The sequence below is a fragment of the Heterocephalus glaber genome, unplaced genomic scaffold (assembly GCF_053883595.1).
Source record: "Heterocephalus glaber isolate CG9 unplaced genomic scaffold, H.glaber_assembly_v1.0 deba00001610, whole genome shotgun sequence".
NCBI classification, from domain to species: Eukaryota; Metazoa; Chordata; class Mammalia; order Rodentia; family Bathyergidae; genus Heterocephalus; species Heterocephalus glaber.
Window position 1 is genome coordinate 14,544,587 of NW_028258381.1, and position 23,564 is coordinate 14,568,150.

The window sequence follows — 23,564 nt, forward strand, 5'->3', positions numbered from 1 at the left end:
GAAGTTTTGTCAGGAGGGCCATAAATCCCTGTGAGCACGTGTGAGCTCACTGTGGCTTTGCCAGTGCGAGCATACTGTCTTTTAAGAACATTAGCCAAGCTGGAAGGTGAATGTGGATGTCATTGTTTCTAATTTGCATTCATTTCATTAATAATTCTCTGCTTGTCCACGTGTTTTCTGGTTGGTTTATATATTTTTTCTCTCTGTATATGCTCTTTGATTTTTTTAACTTATTGAGATATTCCTTCCATGATAACTTTTTTAAACTCTTTACTAGGAATTGGTTTTATTTGAAAGTAAAGAGGCAGTCTTTAGTTAAAGAGGAAAAACGACATCACATCTGTGACTGTCATGGGTCTGCTTGGACGGGCCATGGTTCCCAGCTGTCTGATCAAACCCAGTCCCAGTGATGCTGGGAAGTTAGTTTCTAGATGTAAATGAGATTAATTATCAGAGGACTTTGAATAAAGTAGATGCCCCTCCACAATGTGGGTGGGCCTTGTCCAATTAGTTGAAGGTCTTAAAAAGACTAAGCTCTCCCCAGACAAAGAGGAAAGTCTGCCTCCAGCCTTGGACTTGCTCTGCAGCATCAGCTCCTCCCTGGTTTCCCTGTTTCTACCCCCAGCACACACCAGTGCACACCAGTGCACACACTCACCCTCCATTCCCATTCCTCTGGGGAACCTGATGACAACATACATGGGACAACAATTTGACACTGCTCAACAACAGCCACAGAATGATCCCTCGTCATTCAGTTAATTTTGGATCGAGTGATCTTTTCAAACTTTTTGAAAGAAAATAACCTATCAGATGGTAACTGTCTACTCAAGAGAGTTTGGATCTTTTAGGAGAGGAGGTGAAATAAAAGAACTTAACAGGTAGAAGGAAAATTAACTTATCCCTGAGTCCTGAGCTAAAGGAACTTCTAAATATCAGAAGAAGTATTATCCTATGAGATACTTTGAAATGCAAGAGGCATTTATGCAAAAGAAAATGCAGAGTCTATATTTAATTTTAAATATTATCTGGCTGAAATCAGTATCTTAACTGTGAGATTCAAACACCAAGAGGACTAGGGCCAGAGATCTAGCTCAGTGATGCCGCCGCCTCCCTTGCAAGCACAAGGTCCTGAGTTTGATCCCTGGTACAAAAAAAAAACCAAGAGGACTAAAATCCTGTAATTGGGGTTGGGTGCTGGTAAGAACTGATGTTGGTGTGATTGGGGGAATCATTTAGTACTTAATGGTCTGCATGATAAGCCCCCAAAGCACATGCAACAGCTAGGGTTATCTTAAAACATCCACACAACCACTTGGCCACAAACCAACTTTGGCCACAAAGTTTAGTCAAGCAATTTTGTTCCTCTTTATTTTTGTTAAATAAGACTCCAGAAAGTATAGTGCAAACACTCAGTAGAAAAGTTGCAATTAAGAAATGTACATTCACATTTAACATTTCAATCCATTCACTTTTTTTTAAAATAAAAATAGGACAAATTATTCAATTACTTGTCTCAATTTAACAATCTTGAAAAAGATTGGAAGGTGCTCTTCAGTGTCCAGTTGACATAAAAATAGACCCGTATTGATTACAAATCTATCACGAGAAGTTACCCAGTGAGATTGCGGCGCTGTGATGCAGAGTAGCACTGCTGTGTCCTCCCGCCTACAGAAGCATCCTCACTAAGTTCACCTTGTGGGAGAAGCTGACCCCTCGGCCCACGCCGCTCTTGTCCTACGGGGGGACTCTTCCCTCTCCAGCCAGACACAGGCGGACACGAGCGCTCATGTGACTTTCCTCAGGAGTTGGTTTCAGCTTGCCGTAAATCAGGATGGAGTCACGCTAGGAGATGGCCACGTGGTCGTGGCGCTGACTTTTTAGGTTATGAGAGTGCAGGTGGGAGGACAGTGGAGATGTCTGGGCTGAAAGCACACAGCACCCACTAAGTGCTCGAGCTACACCATCTAAAGGGTCCACGCGACCTGTCCTGGCTTTCAGGGCTGCTCTGCAGCCAGGCCTATCCCTTTCTGCACGCTGCAGGACTCCAAACTCAAAGGCCCACAAGGTGGGAATTTCACAGCATGAAATTCTGGAGTGCAATGGCTTGGTGTGTGCAGTGTCGGCAGGGGTCAAGGCAGCACAGTGGGCGTGTGCTCCCGGTGGTGTGTGTGTCCACACTCCGGGGTGTGCAGCAGGTGCTGTGGGCGTCCTTGGGATCCCCACAGTGGGGAGGGTCCCCTGAGACTTGTGCTTCTTTTGCCCAGAGCCCGGGGTGGAGCGGGGGGTGCTGGTGAGAGGGAGAGACAAGTTCTGGCCGTTGTCAGGCCTGCAGGGACCCTCTGAGCCGTCCTGACAGCCAGCCCGCCCCACCCACAAGCCCCAGGGACCTCCTATCTCCCCAGAGCCACTCCAGGAAGTCCTCTCTGTCTCAACACTGGTTCTCAGTAAGCGGCTCAAGGTGATTTTGGAAACCAACCCATCTGAAAGTTGTCACTCCATGGTACCACGACACAGACAGGCACTTGGACCTGCTTGGTGACCAGGCCTGGCTCTCCACCTGTCCTACTCGCCTCCATGCTAATGACCATTCCTGGGCAGCTCTGCTCATCCCACACCCTCCAACCCTGGGAACGAAAGTGGCCGCCCTCGTCCCACCAGTAGCATCCAACCTTAACACGGAACAGCTCTACGCAAAATAGCAGGCATGACCACCAGGCTTCCCAGAGCCCCCGATGCCCCCGACCAGCACCTGCAGCCCTGGCGCTGCTGTGAAGCCTGTGTCCTCAGGGGGCGGCATGGCTCTGTCCCTACTGGATGTCAGCAAGGCTTTCCAGAGAGACTGCAGCCATCCCCCATTTAAGGAGATTCTGCACATTTTAGGTACTGGCTGCATTTCAAACCAAAAAGCTATAGAATATAAACCACAATCTGACTAAGTAGTGCCACCTGAGGCCTAGTGTCTCATCGCCTTGCGGGGCTCGGTAATATTCCAGGAGGAATGTGGCTTGGCCAGGGCCTGCAGAGCCAGTCCAGAGTGGACACAGGCTCCCAGGATGGGGGGCTGGAGCCGTGCGGGCCTTGGGGGGTCCCTTCTCCACTGCGCATACAACTGTGACCAGCTAGTATTCTCCATGAAATCGGCAGTGTGTGCAGGTTCCACTCTCAGCATAGAGACCTTCGCTGTAATGGGAAATGTTGGGAACAATGGTGCTGGGACGGGATGAACAGAGGCCAAGGCCTGGCTGTGTGATGAGCCCCTCGAGTCCCCAGACCCTCCGGGCCTCCAATTCTCCGTGGGCAACACGAGCACTGTCACACCAACTCCTCTACGGGTGGCAGAGGCGCGGGAACCACAGGGGCCCAGAGACTAGGAAGCCAGATTTGGGAACAGAATGAGCACTTTGTGAATTTACAGTCCCAACAAAAGGCCCACTGAGTCCAGCTTCCGCTAGATGTGACAGTGATGCTGCCTTCCCCGGAGTTGAGTGTGGGACAAAGTGGACCCTGTTGAAGGGAACTCAGCGACTTCACAAAGGATGAAGGGACAGGATCTGAAGTGACCAGCCCTGCGGGACAGAGGCCACAGTGACAAGGCCACATGGCAGCCACTGTGATCCTCTCTGTCTGATCGTTAAGATGTTTTTTACAGCCAGTTTTCAGCCACAACCTAGGAAGGCCGCCTGTCTACTGGTGCCATTGTCCAGGAAAACTGAAGGCGACATTCCCAGACCTCAACTCAGCTCTGTACCTGGGGAAGGAGACATGGGCCTGAGGCTCAGGCCCACTTGCTTCCTCCTTCATGGACTCCACCCACATTAAGAGCTCTCCACAGGTCCCACGTGTGCAAGAAAACCCAAAGCCAAACAGGCAAAAATAAAGGTCGAGTTTAGGCCTCAGTGCTGATATTGCAGATAGTTTTAAAAAGTCAAAGACTCTGCAGCTGTGGGTGGACAGGGCCTCAGGGACCTTGAGGACATCCCCTCAGGTGCCACCAGGTGTCTGTATGTCCCTGTCCCCACCTCCTCCTCCTCCTCCAAAGAAAGTTTCAGGTCGGGACACTGAGGATAGTTTGACCTAATACCCCAGGTGTCGGGCATCTGGTTGTTTTCTAATTTTGTTCCTTTTACGAATCCCCATTAGTCCCTGGAACAGGTGTGCACACACACACACACACACACACATGGACACACACTGATTTGAACTAAGCCTGGCCTCTAGTTGAGTAATATTTTAAAATGTAATGAATGTGTCCGATATGCAACTGAATGCATTAAACTTTCACAGAACCTTAAACATACAAATATCTGGGTCTCTGCAACAGCGCATTGCTTAGGGATCTTGGTCCCCAAATGTGGCATCTGCAATCGGTGATGATGGCACGGGCCATGTGGGTGACAAATCTCACATCCTACGACTAGACCTGCCTTCATAGGCTGTGACCACAGGAGGGTGAGGCAGGAAGTGCCCAGACACTTTCCAGAGTGTCCTGTGGGTCCCTCAAGGGGAGGCAGTCCCTGGGCCTGACATCCCCATGCCTGCATGCCATATGGTCTGGGGTTGTGCTCGGGGCACCTGCCCCCATGAGAGGGACAGCCTGGGCACTGCCACCTGCCGCACACTGTCCACACAGCACCAGCATCTGCAGCTTCCAGGCCAGGACCCCGGGCAGCGGTCATCAGCTGGGTCCATCCGACCACATGGCTCTGGCTGACTTATCCAGCAGGAGGTGCTGGGCCACAGGAGGCTAAAGCAACCATTTCTACCACGCCCGCTCTGCCAAACCTGACACTTGGCCATGCCATTTCCTCTCAGGTGCCAAGAGTCGTTGGGGATCTGAGTTCCTCCAGGGAGACCTTTCTCCGCCACCCCCCAAGTTCAGTGTGAAGGCCTGAGCCACGGAAATTAACCTACCCACACTCAGGCCAGCTCTGTGTAGCCCCTGATCCTACCTGCTGGGCCCTGGCCCCCCACATCCTCCTGAGTCTGATTTAAGTGCACTCCGGCAGCTCCTCTAACCCTTGCCTAAAGGGCACGAAGGCAAACCCAACCCCAGGACACTCTGCAGAAGTGGTCACACACTTGCTATCAAACCTGGGGATCCATGGGACCGAGGGACACAGTGCAAGCTCTCACAGCAAATGCAGTGGGGGAGAGGGTTGCTCCTGGGCCAGACGAAAGCTGCACTGTGCTCTTCATTAATTTCACCAAATTAGCTATTTCAAAATCCAATCACCTCTAGGAAGGTCGTGTGTGTGTGTGTGTGTGTGTGTGAGTGTGAGATCAAAGCCATTCCAAAGCCACAATCACGCCTGCTTCCAGTGCTACTTTACACACAGCCATCAGACCTGCAGGTCTGCAGAGTGAGCAGCATGAGCAGCACTTCAGTGACTCCAGGAACCAGTGCTGTTAGATGTGCGCTGTTCCTCCCTGCCAGGTACAGATCCACCCTCACCTTGCAAACTGAGCGTCCCTGTTGGACTCAGGGCCTGCATGGGTTGGGAACAAAATCCCCAGGACTCGGGGGTCCCGAGCCAGCCCTGCCCAGGTGGTATCCTCCACACACTGATGCTTCTACCCAAACCGCTCCTCTCTGACCTGGGCCATGACAGCAACCAGAATGCAGTCTTTCCGGGTTAGTATCAGAACCACGGCACAGTCTTCCTATGAAATGCAAATAAAACCCTGATCACTGGCGGTCGGCCTAGTCCTGCCCAGGGTCCCAATCCTCCATATCAACCTTGGCACCCAGCCTTTCCCTCAGGCTCACCAAGCCAGAGGGTGTCCCGCCTGGGCAGCAAGGGTAGCAGACAGCCCTGGAAATGGTACCTTTTTAATGCCAGATACCCTCGATCATGGGAGGCCAGCACTAAGACAGGATGGGAGAGGCTTCATGGGGTGGGGGCCCTGCCTCCTCCTCACTTAGAGCACAGGTCACCGGCTGCATCTGCTCACCTGCCTGGGACGCTGAGCTCGACTCTAGGGATGGAGAGGCCAGGTCCAGGTCTACTGGGGCAGTGTAGTCCCTCACGGCCAACTCCTATGCACGGCTCGTCTCTGAAAGGCCAGTCTGCAAGGGCCAGACTGGGCTCTGCAGCACAGTTTCAGTTATTGCTTCTATGACAGAAGGGTCTGGACGCCCCATGGCTTTAGAGTCTGAAAAACACGGGCTGACAACTGGATTGCTGGGTGTGTGGGGCGTCCACCTGCAGGACACGGGCACCCCAGGAGTGGACCGGCCTGGGTCGGCACGGCCTGTGGAAGCATCTGGAAGCATTCTGGGGCTGTGTTCTACTCTATGGTGGCAGGCACGGGAGGCATGCGAAGAGGGGACACAGAGGGCCATTTCCCAAGGGCCATGGTATCGCTGAGCGGGCAGGGCTGATGGGGCAGAGCCAGGCTTTTCCTCATTTTTGGTAGAGTGCCAGGCAGCACCTGTAAGTGGTGCGCTATGTACAGAGCATCTTAAAATAAATTGTTTCAAGAGACTCCTACCCGAATGGCTCTAAAGTTTGTGCATGAATACTGTACAAGATTAAAAATAAATAAGGCAATATAATACAGGTTTATCACAAATAAAAAGGAAGTAAGTGATTTTTCATCAAACCCCAGGGAACATATGGCTGAACACAGCTCCTGACCTCGGAGGAAGGAGGTGGGATTTGGAGCTGCTGCTGCTGCTGCTGGAGATGGAGATGTCTGCCCGTGCCAGGCTGCCAAGTGGCCCCGCAGAGCTGTCCCGCGCCGAGAGGGCACGCGGCTGTGACTGTGCAGCGACACGGACTCCAGGCCCCAGTCCTGCGTGGCAGCTGACTCGGCTCTGAGTCTCAGAGGTTGGTCCAGGTGTCGCCAGGCTGGGCTCCTGCAGAGCAGCCTGGGCCACTGCTGCTATCCACTCGGGCTGTGGGCAAATTCAGCTGCCTGTGGCTGAGGGAGTGACGTCCCTACTTCTCACCCGCAAGCACTGGGAGCAGCTGTGAGTTGTCCATCATTCTCCTTCGGGGCTCAGCCCTGGCCATGCTTCTCCACTTCTGAGGGGCCCTGTGGCCACGGCGAGCCCACCGGTAGAGTCCAGGGTCCCTCCCAGCTTCAGGTCCTACCCTAATCCGATCTGCAAAGCCCCTTGCTGTGGGACAGGACACACATGGGACAGCCCAGCAGCCACACGGGCACAGAACGGGAGCAGGCTGCACTGGTGACCCTGCCCTTCCACAGCCTGCCCGCCATCACCCCACCACCTCCCTGCTCGCCTGTGCCCCATCCCAGCCGAGCGCTTCACATCTGGTAGGAACAGACAGACAAGAAAACGCCAGTGGGAAGGAGATGACAAGACAAGACAGCTGGGAGCAGAGGGAGGCAGCAGCCGGAGGGTGGGTGGGAATGCCCTGGGCAGGGTCTCAGGCCATGGCTGGGTCACAGCTGATGACCAGATGAGGCTGCCAGGCCTCAGGAGCATCCCCCTGACCTCGGATGGACACCCCAAAGACAGGGAAGTGCCCGAGAGCATCTCCCATGCACGGAGATGCCAGGACCACAGGCTGCCTCCACCTCCATCCTGAGTCCCATGGGGCTGTGGTCAGTCTGCCCCAAGCATCACCTAGCAGCCGCCCCAGCTGCAGTGAGGGCCCTGCTGCCCCAGCTGGCCACACACCTGACCCTGGCTGGGTCAGGGACCCATCTAGAGGCAACAGGGGGACCCCCACAGCCTGGAGAGGGCAGGGCTCAGCCCGCCTGCTCCCCACAGCCGTGCCACACCTTTCCTCTGGATGTCTCCTTGCCAATGAGCCCACCCAGACCACCCTCAGCCCTGTTTCCAACTGCCCGCCTCCCCAGGAGCGATGACAGAGGTCTCCAGGAGCCAGGGTTCCTGGCGATTCCAGGCAGTCCCTTCCTAAAGCTCTGCCAGTCCCCGGTCACCCACTTCCTGCCTTCATCTCTGCTGCAGTCACCAAGAAGCACAGGTGAGGGGTCCCGGGTGTCAACGGGACCACCCGCAGCCTCTCCGCACACTGCAGCAGGGCTGCTAGACGCAGGACCACACAGTCTCAGGAGGGCCGGTTGTGCCAGAGACACGATGTCTTCCCTCCAGGAACCTGACTTGTGGGTGTGAAGTCATGCGTTCTCCACATAAATGGAGCCTGAGTTCTCATCCTTCACCCAGGACCACATAGAACTTGCAGAAGGCAGGACAGGCACCTGTTCTCCTGGGCACACACAGTGACATGCAGGTGGAACCCGCCCAGCTGTCACAGGAGCCAGGCGTGACGGCAGGGCAGGAGACACACAAACGAGAGAAGCAGCTGGTGCTGGCCAAGGATGCAGGGGCTGCAGCCCTGAGGATCCAGAAGACCTGCCTCTGGCTCCGGGCATAGGTCTGCTCTCAGGGAAGCCAGCGGCCCCAGTCCCCAGGCAGCAAGGGGTGGCGTCACAGTGCTTCCCACACCGTCCTATCCACAAGCCACCGGCCTGTGTGGGCCTAGACCTCTTATCTTGGCGCCAACTTGGGGCTCACTTGTGGTAGCTCCTCTGTCCCTCTGCCAGCCAGACCTCCACTGCAGACATCCTCAGAGTCCCAGGGCCCACGCCGGCCAGAGCTGGGCAGGTCAGGTGGCACAGGCGTGGCTGTTGGCCCTTGCTCAGGCCACACAATGGTGGACAATGCCCCTTCTGCACCCTGGCCACTGGCTCCCTGCTCTCCTCATCCAGCTGGTCCTGGCTGGGGCCGTGGTGGCCCATGTCGCCCTGCATGCACCTCGAGCGGCCCACACGGGTCCACTAAGCCTCCTTCCCTGCAGCTGTGGATGGCAGGTATGGCCCAGGGGGTGCTGGGGGTAGCCCGGCCCTGGCTGGGGGGCCGGCTGCGGGGCACAGCAGGGGCCGCCTGGCCTGGCCTCCGGCTCCCCCATAAGAACACATCCTCCGTCCCAGGTGCATGGGGTGGGGGTGGACACCGTTGCCATCAGTCCTGCCTTCAAGAAAGTAGGTCAGCATCTCCCCCTTGCCCTTGACGCTGACTTTGCCTCTGCACACGAAGTGGTAGGGGCACTTCCGAAGCAGCCTGTGGACTTCCTCAGTCACCTGTTGGCCAAGAGAAGCCAGGGTCACCCTCGGTGGTAAACAGTGGAGGGGTCCTTAGTGGGCAGGACCAGGGGATGTGGAGGGGCCTGAGGAGTCACCCAGGGAATCCTACTGTCCATTCCCTGGACAAATGGAACCCACTCAGGGCCACTGGGCAGGGGACACCCAGACAAGGAGCAGGGACCTGGCACTAGAGTCTGGGTGAGCCACTGAAGCTACTCTATGCCCTCGTCACAGGGAGAAAGGCAGAAGACCGGGCTGGCCCTGGGCACAGTGGAGTCTGCGCTTCCAAGCCCATGCCTGGGAGGAAGCCCTTGGATGGCAGGGTTGGGTGCCACTGCATCTGGGGCCCCAGGGTGGGTGTCACCAGCACACAGAGGCTGGTGTCGAACTGCCGGGGACAATGGGAGCATCTCTTCACTCCCCTTTCAGATCTCCAGCTAGTATTTCAGCTCGAAGTACTCTCAAGTCCAGAGACAAAGAAGGAGAAATTCCCCTGTGCAGCAGAGCACGGCTGGGTCTCCCTGTTTCATCCTGTAGCTGCTCTCCCCCACCCCGGCCTTGAGATGGTGCCCAGTGAACACTCACATGGGGGACAGCCGAGTGCCCAGCCTGATGGCCTTTGCAGCAGAATGAGGCCGTGACACCAGACGCTGGGGCTTGGCATTTTGCCCGACACTGGGCAAATGCTCACACCTCGCAGGGTCCACAGTGACCCAGCAAGACCAGCACCCAGCAGAACATAGCATGGCAACCGTGGCCACTGAGGGTGGGGTCAGCCAGCCCTGCCCACCAGTGGTCTGTCAGTGTCTCATCCCACAGTCCCCAGAGACCAGCATGGTCATGCACAGGGGATGGGGCTGTCTGTTCAAGGCCTTGCAGACTGCAGCTTGCAGGTGGGTGGCAGGAAGCTCCACGTGACCATGGGGCCTTCTCCGAGTGCACCTCAGGGCAGGTTTCACGCTGCTCTAACAGAAACCCTAAAAGCTGAGCCAGCCCCATCCTGAGGCAACCCAGAAGCCACTATCAGTGGTGCTTAGATGCTGTCCCACCCATGGGGTCTTGTCTCGCCTGCGGGCCCAGAGTCTCTCAGGTGCAGTGCACATGTGCAGTGCCCACCCTCCCCACACAGGCAAAGCCTTCTTCCCTCCTATGGCAGCCAGGCCAGGAGCCCCAGGATGAGGAAGGAGACAGAGCAGCCAGGGCACCAGGCTTAAGGGCCCAACTCTGTCACCCAAAGGGACGCCTGGCCCTGGACCCCCCAGGCTGCAGGCCCAGCGGCTCCCTCCAGGGGCTGTCACCCTGCCCACCACATTGTCCACGCTGCCTCCTGCTGTAGACCTGACGATCACCACTCCACTCCAGTGCCTCAGTTTCCACACCTGCACAATGGGCACTGTGTCTCAGGGTTCCTGGGTGAACTGACCTGGATCCTTCCCTGCACCCCAGTGCTGTCCATCCTACTGGCCACGTTGACCGTGTTTCCCCAGATGTCGTACTGGGGCCTGCGCGCACCGATCACCCCGGCCACCACTGGGCCGACATTGATGCCTGGAAAACAGTCACGGCAGGGTCTGCAGTCACACTGTCCCCACTGGGGACACCTATAGGTCATTCTATAGGTCACCTGTGTCACCTCGGGGCAGGCTCTGACCCGAGCCTCACAGAGGGGGGTGGCACCTGTCCAGAGTCCCCTACACGCTGCCACACGCAGGCTGCCAGGGCAGCTCCTAACCCTCAGCACCACCCAGGCCCAGCAGCGCCAGCCGAGTGTGGCTGGAGCCCTGCTCTGTGACCACAGCATGTCCCCAAGTGTGTCCTGTCTCCTGGATATGGACATAGCAGCTCCTGGCCCTTCTTAGGGTGCAGCCTCTGCTTTGGGGTGTGGGTCCCAGAAGACAGTGCAATGTTCAGGGCTCCGGGGGAGGAAACAGGACCCCCTCCTCCCACAGCTCAGTCACCAGGCCCAGGTGCACAAGGCTGAATCACCCTTCAGGAGATCTCTGTCAAAGCGCTCACCCTCTGTGCCCCAGTTTCCTTCTTAGTGAATGGGGCACACATGCCCTGTGCCGCCTGGCCTGGCCTCCAGGGGGCAGTGTGTGAACCCCGGCCACAGAGCCCTGGCAGCCCACCATGACCAGTGCGGTCCAGGCTGGGAGACACCCACCCTATGTTCCTCTCCATGCGTGTGGACTGACTTTCTGAGCTTGACTGAGTAACTGACTGAGTCCCCAGAGCCACCTACCAACTCGGAGGACAAAATCATTGTAGGACTGGTAGTTGATTTCATCCAGGACATCAAACATCTCGATGGCGAAGTCGGCCAGCGTGCAGAGGTGGGAAGAGATGGACTTCTTAGCCTAGGCAGGAGCAGACGGGAGGGTTACGTGCGGGGGCACCAGGGAAGGGAGAGGGCAGGGGCCAGCTGCACTGGCCCTGGGCCTGGGATCTGATTCCCACCACAGCCCCAGAATCTCCCCCCGGTACCTGGCTGGACACACATTTGCTTTCCCATTCTACGGGAGGAAGACAGCCTGGCAGCCCAGGCTGTGCCCAGTAGGGGTGTGGGAGTGGGAGACGGGTGTCCAGACTCCTGCTCAGACAACGCTCTCACCACCCACTGTCCACTGAGAGCCAGCCATTGCCAGATCAGCCTAAGATGTGCTGCCCTAGCCCAAGGCAGGGAAAGGCCTACAACTGAGGACCTGCCCAGGACCCCAGGCCAGCTGGGCAGGGCTGGACCCGAGCCTGGCATGCGGCCCCCAACTCTACTTACCCTGGTCCCCGCAGTGGGCGCCAGCCCTACTGCAGCCATGTAGGTGCTTCCGATGGTCTTGATCTTCTCTAGGTCCTTGTAAAAGTCTTTGTCCATGAGCTTTGTATAAAACACAAAACTGTTAAACATCACGAGACATCTGAGAGGCGTCACTGCAGCCAACAGGTTCTGGGCAGCACCCTGGCCTCTTCGTTCTGGTACCAGGCAGGGCCTGGGCTGCATTTGAAAGAAGCTTGCAGTGAGACAGCCCGGCACATGCCTCTGTCCCACAGCCATGCTTGCGGCCACCTGGGAGGATGGGGTCTCCAGCAGTGGGGACAGAGACACAGACACGGTGCCAGCTGGGGAAGCACCTAAATCACGAGCCCATCCCTGTGAGGAAGCCATGCTGTCCCAGGCACCACAAATGTCTCACCAGGGTGAGAACCTAGTCCCCAGCCTATCCACCAAGACCCTCCTCTCTAACTGTATAGCACACCTGAACCCCAAGCCAGACAAAGTGAACCTGCTTCTGGGCCCCGGCTTGCTCCCTGTCTGGCTACAGAGAAGGGGGCATGACAGGACACAGCAGACACCTGCAGGATCCAGCTGGGTGAAGGGACAGCCTCGTCAACCCCCAAGCAGGCGGCCCAGCAGCCTCACCTCATCAAAGTCAGCAATGATCTCGTTGAGCAGCCGCAGACACTCCACGCCCATGTTATTGCCATCCAGCTCAATGTAGAAGTCGTTGAAGTTGGGGATGGACGCGAACATGACACCCACCTGGGAGTAGGACTGGTAATACAGGTCCTGCAAGGACACAAGGGTCAGCGGGCTGTGGGACCAAGTCCAGTCCACACACTGGGTGGGCCAGGGTCTCCAAGGGCACACGGCTCCATCCTCCTGGAGCGGGGGCCAGGCAGGTGAGGGAACAGCAGAGAGAGGGACCTCAGGGAAGCCACAAACTCCGCAGGCTATGGGAGAATGAGCAGCTAGGAGGGTGACAAAAAATATGATGTGTGTTTAAATAAACTTTTTTTTTTTGATACCAGGGATCAAACTCAGGACCTTGTGCTTTCAAGGCAGGTAGCAGCACCACTGAGCTAAATCCCCAGCACAAAATTTTTTAAAATTACAATAACAACACTTTGCTAGGAATCCCCTCGAAACACCTCTCCTCTCTTTGAACACACTCATCCCACTGTCCTTGCCACTTTCTGGAGCAGTTCTCGAGTCCTCTTTCCTGAGGATCTTTACAAATGTGATGAAAAATACAGTGAGTGCTGCCGCTGAGTGCCATCCAATAGAAAGACAGGCTCATAAAAACAATACACTGCGTCCTCCTCCACCTTAGTCACCGGATCTGGCACCGTGCGACTTCCGGCTCTCCTCCAAAGTCAGCAGGACCATGAAAGGGAAACGTTTTGAATCGATTCAGGACATCCAAGCAGCCGAGACAGTGCAGCTGCAGACTCTCATGAATGTGGGATAAGCGAGTTTGAAGCAAGGGAGAGTATTTTGAGGGGAATTTCGGGTAATGTGTCTTTTACTGCAATAAAATTGTTCTTTAAACATAAAGATTCACTGTATGTTTTGGTCAGACCCCACCCTTCACATCAAAGCTGAACCTTGGGGCTTTGTTCCTGCCTACAGGCCCTAAACAGCACAGAAAGCTCTTTGTGTTTGACCTTGGTCATCATAAGCGTCTGCCCTGTACCCACTGCTGGCTGCAGCTCAGTGCTGCACCCGGTTGGCCGGCCGTGAGGAGCCCCGGTCACCCCCCACGTACCAGGCACCAAGAAGGGGAAAGGGCTCTCCAACCACTTCAAGTAGATGTGACAAAGTATATCCATCACTCCACAGCCCAGCACGCTCTGCCTTTTAAGATATACACTGGCTAATAACCAGCCATCACGGAAATGCCACATAAAATGTTCAGGCCTGGAGAAAGCTTTTCCTCTCCACATGGGTGTTTTATTGAAGCCCAGCGCCCTCTCTCTCAGGTGCAATGAAAGCTATGTTCCCTTTTATGATCAAACAGCAGAAGAAAAGTAAATCAAAGCAAACCTGCCAACCTGATGTCCCCTGTGCCAGGCCCAGGAGCTACACCTGTAACTTAAGTCACATGCAGGCCACGGGGCTTCCAGTTGCAGGTGGAACAGAGAGCTCGGTCCCCGGCCCCCTGCACACCCTGGAAGGGCCAGCTCAGTGGCGGTGCTCACCATGTTCCGAGGGTTGGACATGAGGAAGTGCTGTGCGACGTGGGCCGGCAGGAGGTTGAAGAGGATCCGCTTATTGTCCAGCTTCACCCTCTCCATGTCGTCCCTCTCCTCTTCTGCCTGGGGACGGCAGGATCGTGAGTCTGGGCGTCTACACCACCCTCACCCGCCGCCACAGCTCCTCTCCAATCACCACACTGGACCCTGGGGGTGCTGTCGACCCACACGAGGGGTCCCCTCCTTCCCAGCACAGCGCTGGGGTTCACGGACATCTGAGAAAGTTTCACAGACATCTGAGAAAGTCGCTACTCCACCCCATTTCCAGGATCTGCCATGCCCTGGGGACCACAGGCTCAAACTCACCCCGCTGCACCAGCCGCAGGGGCCCCCAGGTCTGCCTTGCTCAGAATTCCCAGTGCCAGGCAGCGGCCACCTCCCAGGGCCAGGAGTGTCACCTGGAGCCTCACTGGCCTCCACCTGAGCCCACATCTCTCCAGCACTGGGACAAGATGCTGCAGGGACCCAGCTGGAATGGACCCAAGAGCTGTGCCCACCGAGCACCAGCTCCAGAACTGGGGGGCCCAGCAGGGGACAGCAAGACCGGCCCAGCCCCAGCCTGCCCATCAGCAGCTGATGGCAGTGACAGTGTCCGCCCCACCACGAGCACCACAGAGCATGAGAGGCATCACCCACAGAGACAGAGGGCATGTCCGCATTTACAGGCATCGAATTCCTCAGTGGCCCTTGCACAAAACCTGACCCACAAAAGGAACTCCACCTGTGAAACACATCGTGTGGTGCTCATTCATAGGCACCAGATTCCTGCGTGCAGGAGACAACACAGCACCACGCTCCGTGCGGGCCCAGGCCGAGAGCACAGGGATCCATCCTGGCTGAGGCCCAGGGCCACGAATGCCAGTGCTTCTCCCCGTGCTGCAGTCTCCTTGTATAAAATGGGTCAATACTGCCCCACTTTTTTTTTAAGGTCTAAAAAGTGAAGTCTGTTCTTGGGATTTTGAGGGTCGGCGTGGAGTTGCTAGGCTCAGCCCGAGCAGGGATGTAGGGGCCGTGAGGTACAAGGCCGAATGAGGGTGCTGAGATCCAAGGGTACGAGGCTGGCTCGGACAGGTGGACCTCCCTGCTGACCTGCTCTGGGCAAACAGGCCAGTGCTGACAGGATCTATGGGGACCACAGCAGCCAGGGACAAGGAAAGTCGCCTGGGTCATAACCTCCGGGTCCAACAGAGCCAGGCGCTGGCCACCCAGACAGGCTGGCACTCAGCCTGTCAACAGCAGGCATGGCCACAGGCGGCACCCAAAGGGACTCAGGGGCCCCAGTTCGTGATGGAAAGAGAAACAACGCACAGGAGCAAAGGGCAGCACTTTCTGGGGCAGCAGCAAGGCTCCGGGACAGCTGTGGCTTGGTCTTAGTTTCACTCGAAGATCAACCCCCCCTGGTTTCCAACCTCCGGCTGTCTTCTCACCTCTTGTCCCCATCTATGTAACATTCCCTACATGCCTCCTTCTGCACAACACCTACCACGAGTTATCTGTCAACACATCACACTCCCATATGCATCAAAGAAAAATTTTTAAATGAAGGGGGATAAGAGGAAGAAAATAATATACATATTTTTTACAATAGCAGTTCTCACACCCAGGAGGCTGAGGCAGGAAATCACTGTGAGTTTGAGGCCAGCCTGGGCTACATAGTGAGTTCAAGACCGGCCTGAACTACATAGCAAGACCCTGACTCAAACTTGAAACAAACCAAAAATAAATAAGAATTAAAAGTATAACATGTATTGGTGGCACAAAAATTTTACTCTCACCAAAATATTATGTTAATGTCCATAATATTTTAATGGAAACAATGTAACTGAAAAAGCTTTTATTAAAAACAAAATCTTGGGGGCCAGGTATTTAGCTCAGTGGTTCTGCTGCCTGCCTCACAAGCGCAAAGTCCCAAGTTCGATCCCCAGTACCAAAAAAAAAAAAAAAAATCAAACAAAATCTTGGCTGATCAAACTATGACTGCAAAGATCTGACCATGTCAGCTGGGTCCAGGGACTGTCAGTGTATCTGTCTTTCCTGAGCTGTTATTTATGTTTTTAATTCATTCACAGATGCAAAGATTTTTGATGCAATTTGACTGATAAACATCCAACCTCCCCATGCCAGTTATTCTTATGAACCAAGCAGGAGACCCTGAGTTACCTTGTTGTAATTTTTTAATAAATAATATAAAAATCTACTGAAATTCTCTATTTATAAGACTTTCCAACCAGTAGGGAAAACGCTAGCATTTTCAAGAAAAGCGCCGCTGTAATGGCACAGTCTGTCAACAGCGTCACAGGACGCATCACAACTTTTGTTTTCAGAACGTTTGTTCTCTCGGTGGCAGATTCTTGTAAAAGCTTTCCCTTCTCACTCTGCTTACATTTTAGCAATTATCAACCAGGGTGCCCTGATCTGACCCGATGTGACATTCCAGAGAGGTCACAGCCCAGTGTGCTTGTCATTTGGGAAAAAGAACAAAACAAAACAACAGCAAACAGCCTCGTGCCACAACTCCCTGGGATGCTGGCTTGAGCTGTGGCTCTCAGCGTCACCCTGACAAAGCATCCTGGGCCTAATGAACAAGACAGGCAACCCCAGCCCAGTCCCTGGGATCAGCACCCAGGCCCTGGTAAGGACAGCCCCGCACAGTGGCCCTGGCTGGGAGTTCCATGGGCTCTGCCAGTTGGTTCTTCAATACTGGGCCCCCTATGAATCATCTAGTGTACTTGCGGGGGACTCATTGTTCTCCAGGGTACATCAGCTATTGGGAGGAGCTCAGGGAGGGAAAGGAACTTTCCAAGCACAGGGAGGGGCTGAGATCAAGCACTTCCAGCCCTCTGGGTAGAGGAATGGGCTTCTGACTTTAGGCCAACGATCTCCTGTCACCTCCCCTCAGGAACTGACCTTCAGGGGAGCACCCAGTCACCCAGATCAGAGACAACGCACAACTTTGCCGGCCGCCCTGCCCTCTGGGTGGATGCAGCCTACAGTGAGGGTGGCCCAGACCAGGGAGGCAAGGTAGGGTGCATGTGTCCAGACAAGCCCTGATGTAAGGAGGGCTGGAACACCGGGGGATCCCCAGAACAGACTCCAGTGGTTTCTCCTCCTCCCTGGAGGGTTATAGTGAAGAGAAATAAATCAACACAATTCATAATAGCTAAATCTTGGAAGCAGCCTATATCCATCAACAGATGAATGGGTAAAGAATATGTGGTATTTATACGCAATGGAGTACTACTCTGCCAAAAAGAAGGATAACTTTGAGTCATTTGTAGGAAAATGGATGCACCCTGAGACATAATGTTGAGGGAAGTAAGTATCACACAAGCTTAAATATCACATGATTTCTCTTATATGAGAAACCCAAAGTATAAATAAAGAGAAAATAAAAAACTGATAATAGGAAGCAGGGAGACAGATCTTTTTCGAAGGGCATCAACAGATGGAGGGAAGAAGGCCGGGATTTAGCTCAGTGGTGTCACCGCCTGCCTCACAAGCGCAAGGTCCTGAGTTCGATCCCTATTACAAAAAAAAAATTCTGATGGAAGAGATGGAGGGAAGAAAGAGAAAGGGGATGAAAAAGGAATTCTGATGTGTTATGTACATGTACAAACTCCACACAGGAATGTAAACATTATGTACTACACACATGTACTGGTAAAAATATATTTAAAACTTTTTAAAATTAATATTGACTTGGATACTATTGATATTAGTTAGGCAAAGACAATAAAACATTTACTAGGAATGCATTCCATACATTCAAGAAAAGAAACTAATGTTAAATACATAGAAGATATGAAAAGACTCATATCTAACTTCTGAAAAAACTGTCAGATCTGAGATAAAAAATGGAACTAACAGTAGATTGGACACTTCAGTAGAAAGATTACTAAACTTGACACAGTTGCAAAAAATATCGAAAATGAAATTTAGAGGAGAAAAGAACAAAATAAATGAACAGAGTATTAATAAAGTGTGAGACAACGTCAATAGGCCTCATATGTATAATGAGGGTACCTGGAGAAGGAGAGAGACAGAAAGCGGGGAGAGATGATAGAATAATATGGGAATAAATAATGCTATGATTTTCCCATGTTTTATGGAATTATAAACCCACGAGTCCATGAACTCAACAAAACCCAAGCATACAAAGCATAGTAGAAACTACATCACAGGGTATAACACACATTCGTTCGACACATGGACTTTGGGGGACACAGATATTCAATCCATTATAGACACACTCTGTGGTAAGGTTCTTACACTATGTATGAGGTCAGGGCCCAGCACTGGAAGATGACTATGTTACATACCTATTAAAATAATACAGCAAAGAGATACAGCTAATAAGAAAAATAATAATAACAATCAGATTAAGCAGAATAATAAAAATAACCCAAAACAGGCAGAAAAAAGATGAATAAGGAAACGAAGTACAATGGGGTCAGTAAGAGACAGCAAGATGGTAGACTAAAATCCAATTGTATCAATAGTCACATTGTAGACAGTCTTAATGGTTCAAAGGGAAAAGCTGATAAACTGGATTAAAAAAAAAGCAAGGCTCAATTATATGTTGCTTAGAAGAAATCCACTTTGAATAAAAAAACATAAATTGGTTAAAGATAAAATGTTGCCAAAAGATACAACCGGAAAGCTGGATCACTTATATTAACATCATAGTAGACTGCAGAAGTAAGGATGTTACCTGGGAAAGAAGCTTTTTTCTAAAATGTAAGAGGGTGATAAGGGGAAAATTTATCTACAGGGCATAATTCTATTTTTATTTTTTGGTTCCGGGGATCAAACTCAGGACCCCGCGCTTGTGAGGCAGGTGGCGGCACCACTGAGCTAAATCCCCGGCCCCATAATTCTAGATAGTAAGGCACCAGATCATCAAATTACACAAAGCCAAAGTTGAGAGAAGCACAAGAAGATTACAGCTGGAAATCCCAGCACCCCTCTCAAAAATGTATAGAGAAACCGAACAGAAAATCAACCAGTTGACTTAATTGCAATTTCTAAAACACACCACCCAACAGTGACAGGATACATATTCTATTCAAGAGCACATAGAACGTGGACATACAAGTCTCCAGAAATTAAAAAGGATTCAAATCACACTGTGTCTATTCTTGGGCCACATTATAATTAAATAAGAATTCAACAACTAAGAGAGAAAATCTGGGAAAATCCTCAACTAAAGAACATACTTCTTAAGACTTTTGGTTCAAAAAAGAAATCAGAAGGAAATTTAGAAAATGATTTGAATCAAAGGAAAATGAAATGGCATATAATACTAATATTTGTGGAATTCATCTAACGTAGAATTTACAGGCAAACTCAAAACATATAGCATTCATATTAGAAAGACAGACAACTCTCTCAAATCACCTAGGAAAATAACATAATCGAATCCAAAGTAACCCAAAGAAATTAAATAATGCTGATCAGTTTTGATCACTATTAAAGGGATCACAGGGAACACTGGAACCCATTTTATGTCAAGAAAATAGACAACTTTCAAGAAAGGATTTAAATTTCAAAACTACCTCCAAAAAGAAATGGAAAACCTGAATAGTTTTCTATCTTTAGAAAAGCTGAACTTTAGTTTAAAGTTTCCTCACCAACCAACCAACAAACAAAACCTCCAAGTCGGAAGGACTTTGTGTCACCTAACAGTTGAGGAGGAAACATTACCCAATTCTACATAGTCTTCCAGAAAACGGGTAAGGGTAGAAGATTCCCTCCTCGTTTTATGAGGCCATTGTAACTGTGACCCCACACCAGGGGAAGACACTGCTAGGGTGTGGAGCGGTTTGTCCCCAAGGGTTAATGTGTCAGGGCTGGGTGTTCTATGGGAGGCTCTATCTGTGTCTGTGCTAGGGACAATCTGTGGGCAACCTTGCTTCTCAGTTAGTGATGCTACACACAGTGGAATTGGCCTCACATCAGGAACTCCTGGGCAGACAATAACTGCCATCGATTCTACTGAGCATAAACATTGACATTATAATTGCCATGGTGATTATCTACTGAGATCAAAGAAAATAACAGCCCAAGGACAAACACACCCCAACAGTTAGGATGTCATCATGAGGGAGAAGCCCATCTATTTATGCAAGTTTGTATGGCCAAGCTGGTCTCTAAAAATAATTAACCTACCTAGCCTTTGGCCTGAAAATTGAGCAATAGTTTGGGGCACTCTGATTCCTCCATAACCTGTCCTCCGTAAATGTCCAGGAGGCAAACACACAGTCTAGAAAGTTCTGTCTTAGCTGGGTTATGGGAAAGTGAGGTGATATTTCTCGTTACATGTCTATGGAAAAAATGTCGGCATGCTCCAGTGAGCAACCCCTCCCTCCAACCCCCCAGTGCCAGTGAACCCCAGTGACATCCATGCCCCAAGTTTGCGGGTGGGCGATGGTGGGGAGTGGTCACATAGAGCATCACACGGCAAGGTCACCATGGGCTCTAATCACATTTAAACATTGCATTTGATACCAAATATGACAATTTAAGAACCAAACCCAAGAAAAGGCCAGGCCAACCCAGATGAGAACAAACACCTCCCCCAGGTCACATCCCACAACTGGGGGTCACAGCCAGGGCCTCCACCCACTTCCTTAGAGTTCAAGGCCAACTAGTGGCCTACTGAGTCACCATACCGACCCCATCTTGTGGTCCCACCGACCCAGCTTCCTGGCTCTGGGGGATTCACACCCAAAGGATCTCACACCGGAGGGGCCAGCAGATGGCAGGGTCAGCTGGTCTCAGGGGCCACCCCGCTGGATCATATCCGACAGCCGGTGGAGCTGGACAAAGCTGCAGCCGGGAGCACAGTCTAAACCACAGAGGCTGTCCTTTACCTGGCGTGGCTCCGGCTGACTGCAGCCAGCCATGGGTCCTTTCCAGGAACCTGTATGTGGTGGTGCCTGTGGCCAGCTGCTCCCCATGACACGACCAGGAAGGCCAGGTGACCTGAACAGTGCTGACCAGTAGGCGCCCTGGCCCCTGCTTCCTGTTGGGCTGCGTCAATGGGGAGCAGCCACAGGATTCGTGACTTTCAGCCAAGGGACACCCACGGTGACCAAGCCAGGAGAGACCCAGCACACCATCTTCCCTCACTCCAGGCCCAGCCAGAATGCCAAAAAGAGATTCCAGTCACTCCAGGTGACTTGGATTAGGGTTCTCGCCCCATTACCCTGCTGGAGGGAGGAAAATGTGGCCAATCACTGTGCCTCAGGAAGTGGCTGGAACTGGGGGCCAGGACACCTACGCCAGGCCCAGCCCTTGCTGCTCCTGCTGCCACTGACCAGGGTGTTGGTCCTCACTACACTGCCACTCAGCCTCAGCCATGAAACACCTGGCACCCTCAGCTCGTGTCCACGGTGAGCCTCTGCTGCTTCCGGCCCCGGCTCCTCTCCACCGTCCTCCGGCTACACCCATCTGGGTTCACAACCCCAAACTTGAACAGGGTCCCGAAGTCCGGGCTGCAGACTGGAGGCTCCAGGCTGCGGACCACCTCCCCACTCCTCCCGCCCCAGACTCTGCTCACACCAGGGGACCAGAGCCCACTTGGGGTCATATGGACAGCCCTGGATCCTGGCTCAGACACCCACGGCTGCTCAGCCCTGGCACATCCGTGTGTGGCCCCATCTTCTCACGTGTAACACCCCCTCCCCGAGAGGGAACGTCACAGCTTCAGGAGCAGAGATCGTTTCCAAGCCAGGCCTATCATCCCAGCACTCGGGAAGGCTGAAGCAGGAGGATCACCAAGTTCAAGCCCAGCCTGGGTGACTCATTGACTTAGAGAGACCCTATCTCAAAAAGAAAAAAAAAATCATCTTGCAAAAACCAAGATTCCTCAGCCTCCAGTCGCAGTCTGCAGGTGGGGAAAGGGAAGACAGCTCTGTGGACAGCATCTGGGCCTGCGTAACCCGGTGAGGGCCCACTGCTTCGCACCCCACCAACCTGCAGGGTGCGAGGTGGCTGGGGCAGAGCCCATATGGGTGCCAGCAGGTGGTGCCCTCCCTGCTGAGTCTCCCACAGGGCTCCACAGGGCCTCCCACCAGAATCTCTGGGGAGCTGATGAAAATTCAGATTCCTAGTCCTATGGACCAGACCGAGGCCACCCTCCGGCCCCCAGAGCCTCGGCTCCTTGGAACATCACCACCACTCCTGCCTGGGACAGGGACCCACTGCTGCACAGAACAGCCTCACTGGCCCCAGCTGCCCACCCACCGCCCACAGCATCTGTGTGCTCTCCCCCACCACAGCCCCACTGCCTTGCCGTCTGGCTCCGTCCGCTCTGAGCTGCAGGCTGGCGAGCTGCTGGGTAAGGGCCCCCTCCCACCCCAGGGGCAGACAGAGCCCATCTTGCCTGTGCTGCCCAGAGGTAGTCCAGCCGCAGCCTGACGTCCACCTGCCTGGCGTGCAGGGCCAGCGTGCAGGAGAAGAGCAGGATGGCCATGATGGGCTCGTAGCTTCGCCCAGAGAGGGCTCCACCCCTGGGGAGACAAAGGAGGAGACGGGCAGACAGCAGCCGAGGGCTCTGCCACCGGGATGGACCCAGGACCCAGGCTTCAAGTCTAAATGCTTGAACCTGGCTGAGGAGGAGAAACGGCAAAGCCACCCGACTCAGGCCTTTGCCTGTACAGAGTCCTTACGCATCTGCACACTGGCAGCTGCTCTATGGAGCTTACTCAGAGTTCCCTAGTGACACTGCTGGCGTCCACACCCCGACGAGCCCACTCACCCTGCCTTGGTGTAGCCACTGAGCTCCAGGACGAGGATGTAGGACGTGGTGAGCCCAGACAGCAGGATCATCTTTGGCAAGGAGGACACCCGCAGGAATATGGCTAGCGGGAGGGTGCCCACCAGGCAGCACAGCAGGGCGTGGTGGGCAGACTCACAGGGCAGGGCGGGCAGCACAGTGCGCCGGCCGCCGGCCGCCAGGACCACCAGGGAGCTGTTGGACTGGGAGCTCCAAGCCCAGGGCAGGCAGCCCACCTGGGGAGCGAGGGACACGCGGCTCAGGAAGCAGGGGGGCCCAGCCTCCCAGCACCCCAACCTCACTATAACCACCCACCAGGCCCCACCAGGCCCTGCCAGGCCCCTGGGATCAGTGGAGCTCCCGCGGTCACCCCTGACCTTGCCGCCCGGAGCCCAGCGTGCTCACCACGCATCCTTGGGCCACGGAGTAGATTAAGACCACGATGAACACGCACAGAACGGTGCGGATCTGGATAGTCAGGCACCCTGGAAAACACTGGGCAAGAAGGCATTTTGTTCTTAAACTCTGATCACAAAGTGATCCAAACACAGTAAAGAACCTACAAAAGCAAACTGCCAGTCCCATCTCTCCCTGCCCTGCATCCTCCACACACTTCTTGTACTCCCAGGTGAGGAACTCTCCATAGTGAACAAACAATCCAGAACATCGCAGTCTT

The 23,564-nt window shown here is 53.6% G+C and overlaps 1 protein-coding gene across 1 annotated transcript in view; it reads right to left on the bottom strand.

Annotated features, from left to right (window-relative positions):
• Positions 1-1,344: 1,344 nt before the first annotated feature.
• The window catches only part of Adcy1 (adenylate cyclase 1), an 88,129-nt gene continuing 65,909 nt past the window's right edge, over positions 1,345-23,564 (bottom strand). The window contains exons 12-20 of the mRNA XM_013070432.3: positions 23,294-23,383; positions 22,871-23,124; positions 22,496-22,622; positions 14,056-14,172; positions 12,497-12,643; positions 11,855-11,953; positions 11,324-11,438; positions 10,505-10,629; positions 1,345-9,078 (exon numbers count right to left, since the gene is read on the bottom strand). Of these exons, the coding sequence (XP_012925886.2) occupies positions 8,776-9,078; positions 10,505-10,629; positions 11,324-11,438; positions 11,855-11,953; positions 12,497-12,643; positions 14,056-14,172; positions 22,496-22,622; positions 22,871-23,124; positions 23,294-23,383 (1,377 nt within the window). The 3' untranslated portion in view covers positions 1,345-8,775. The remainder of the gene's footprint in view (positions 9,079-10,504; positions 10,630-11,323; positions 11,439-11,854; positions 11,954-12,496; positions 12,644-14,055; positions 14,173-22,495; positions 22,623-22,870; positions 23,125-23,293; positions 23,384-23,564) is intronic.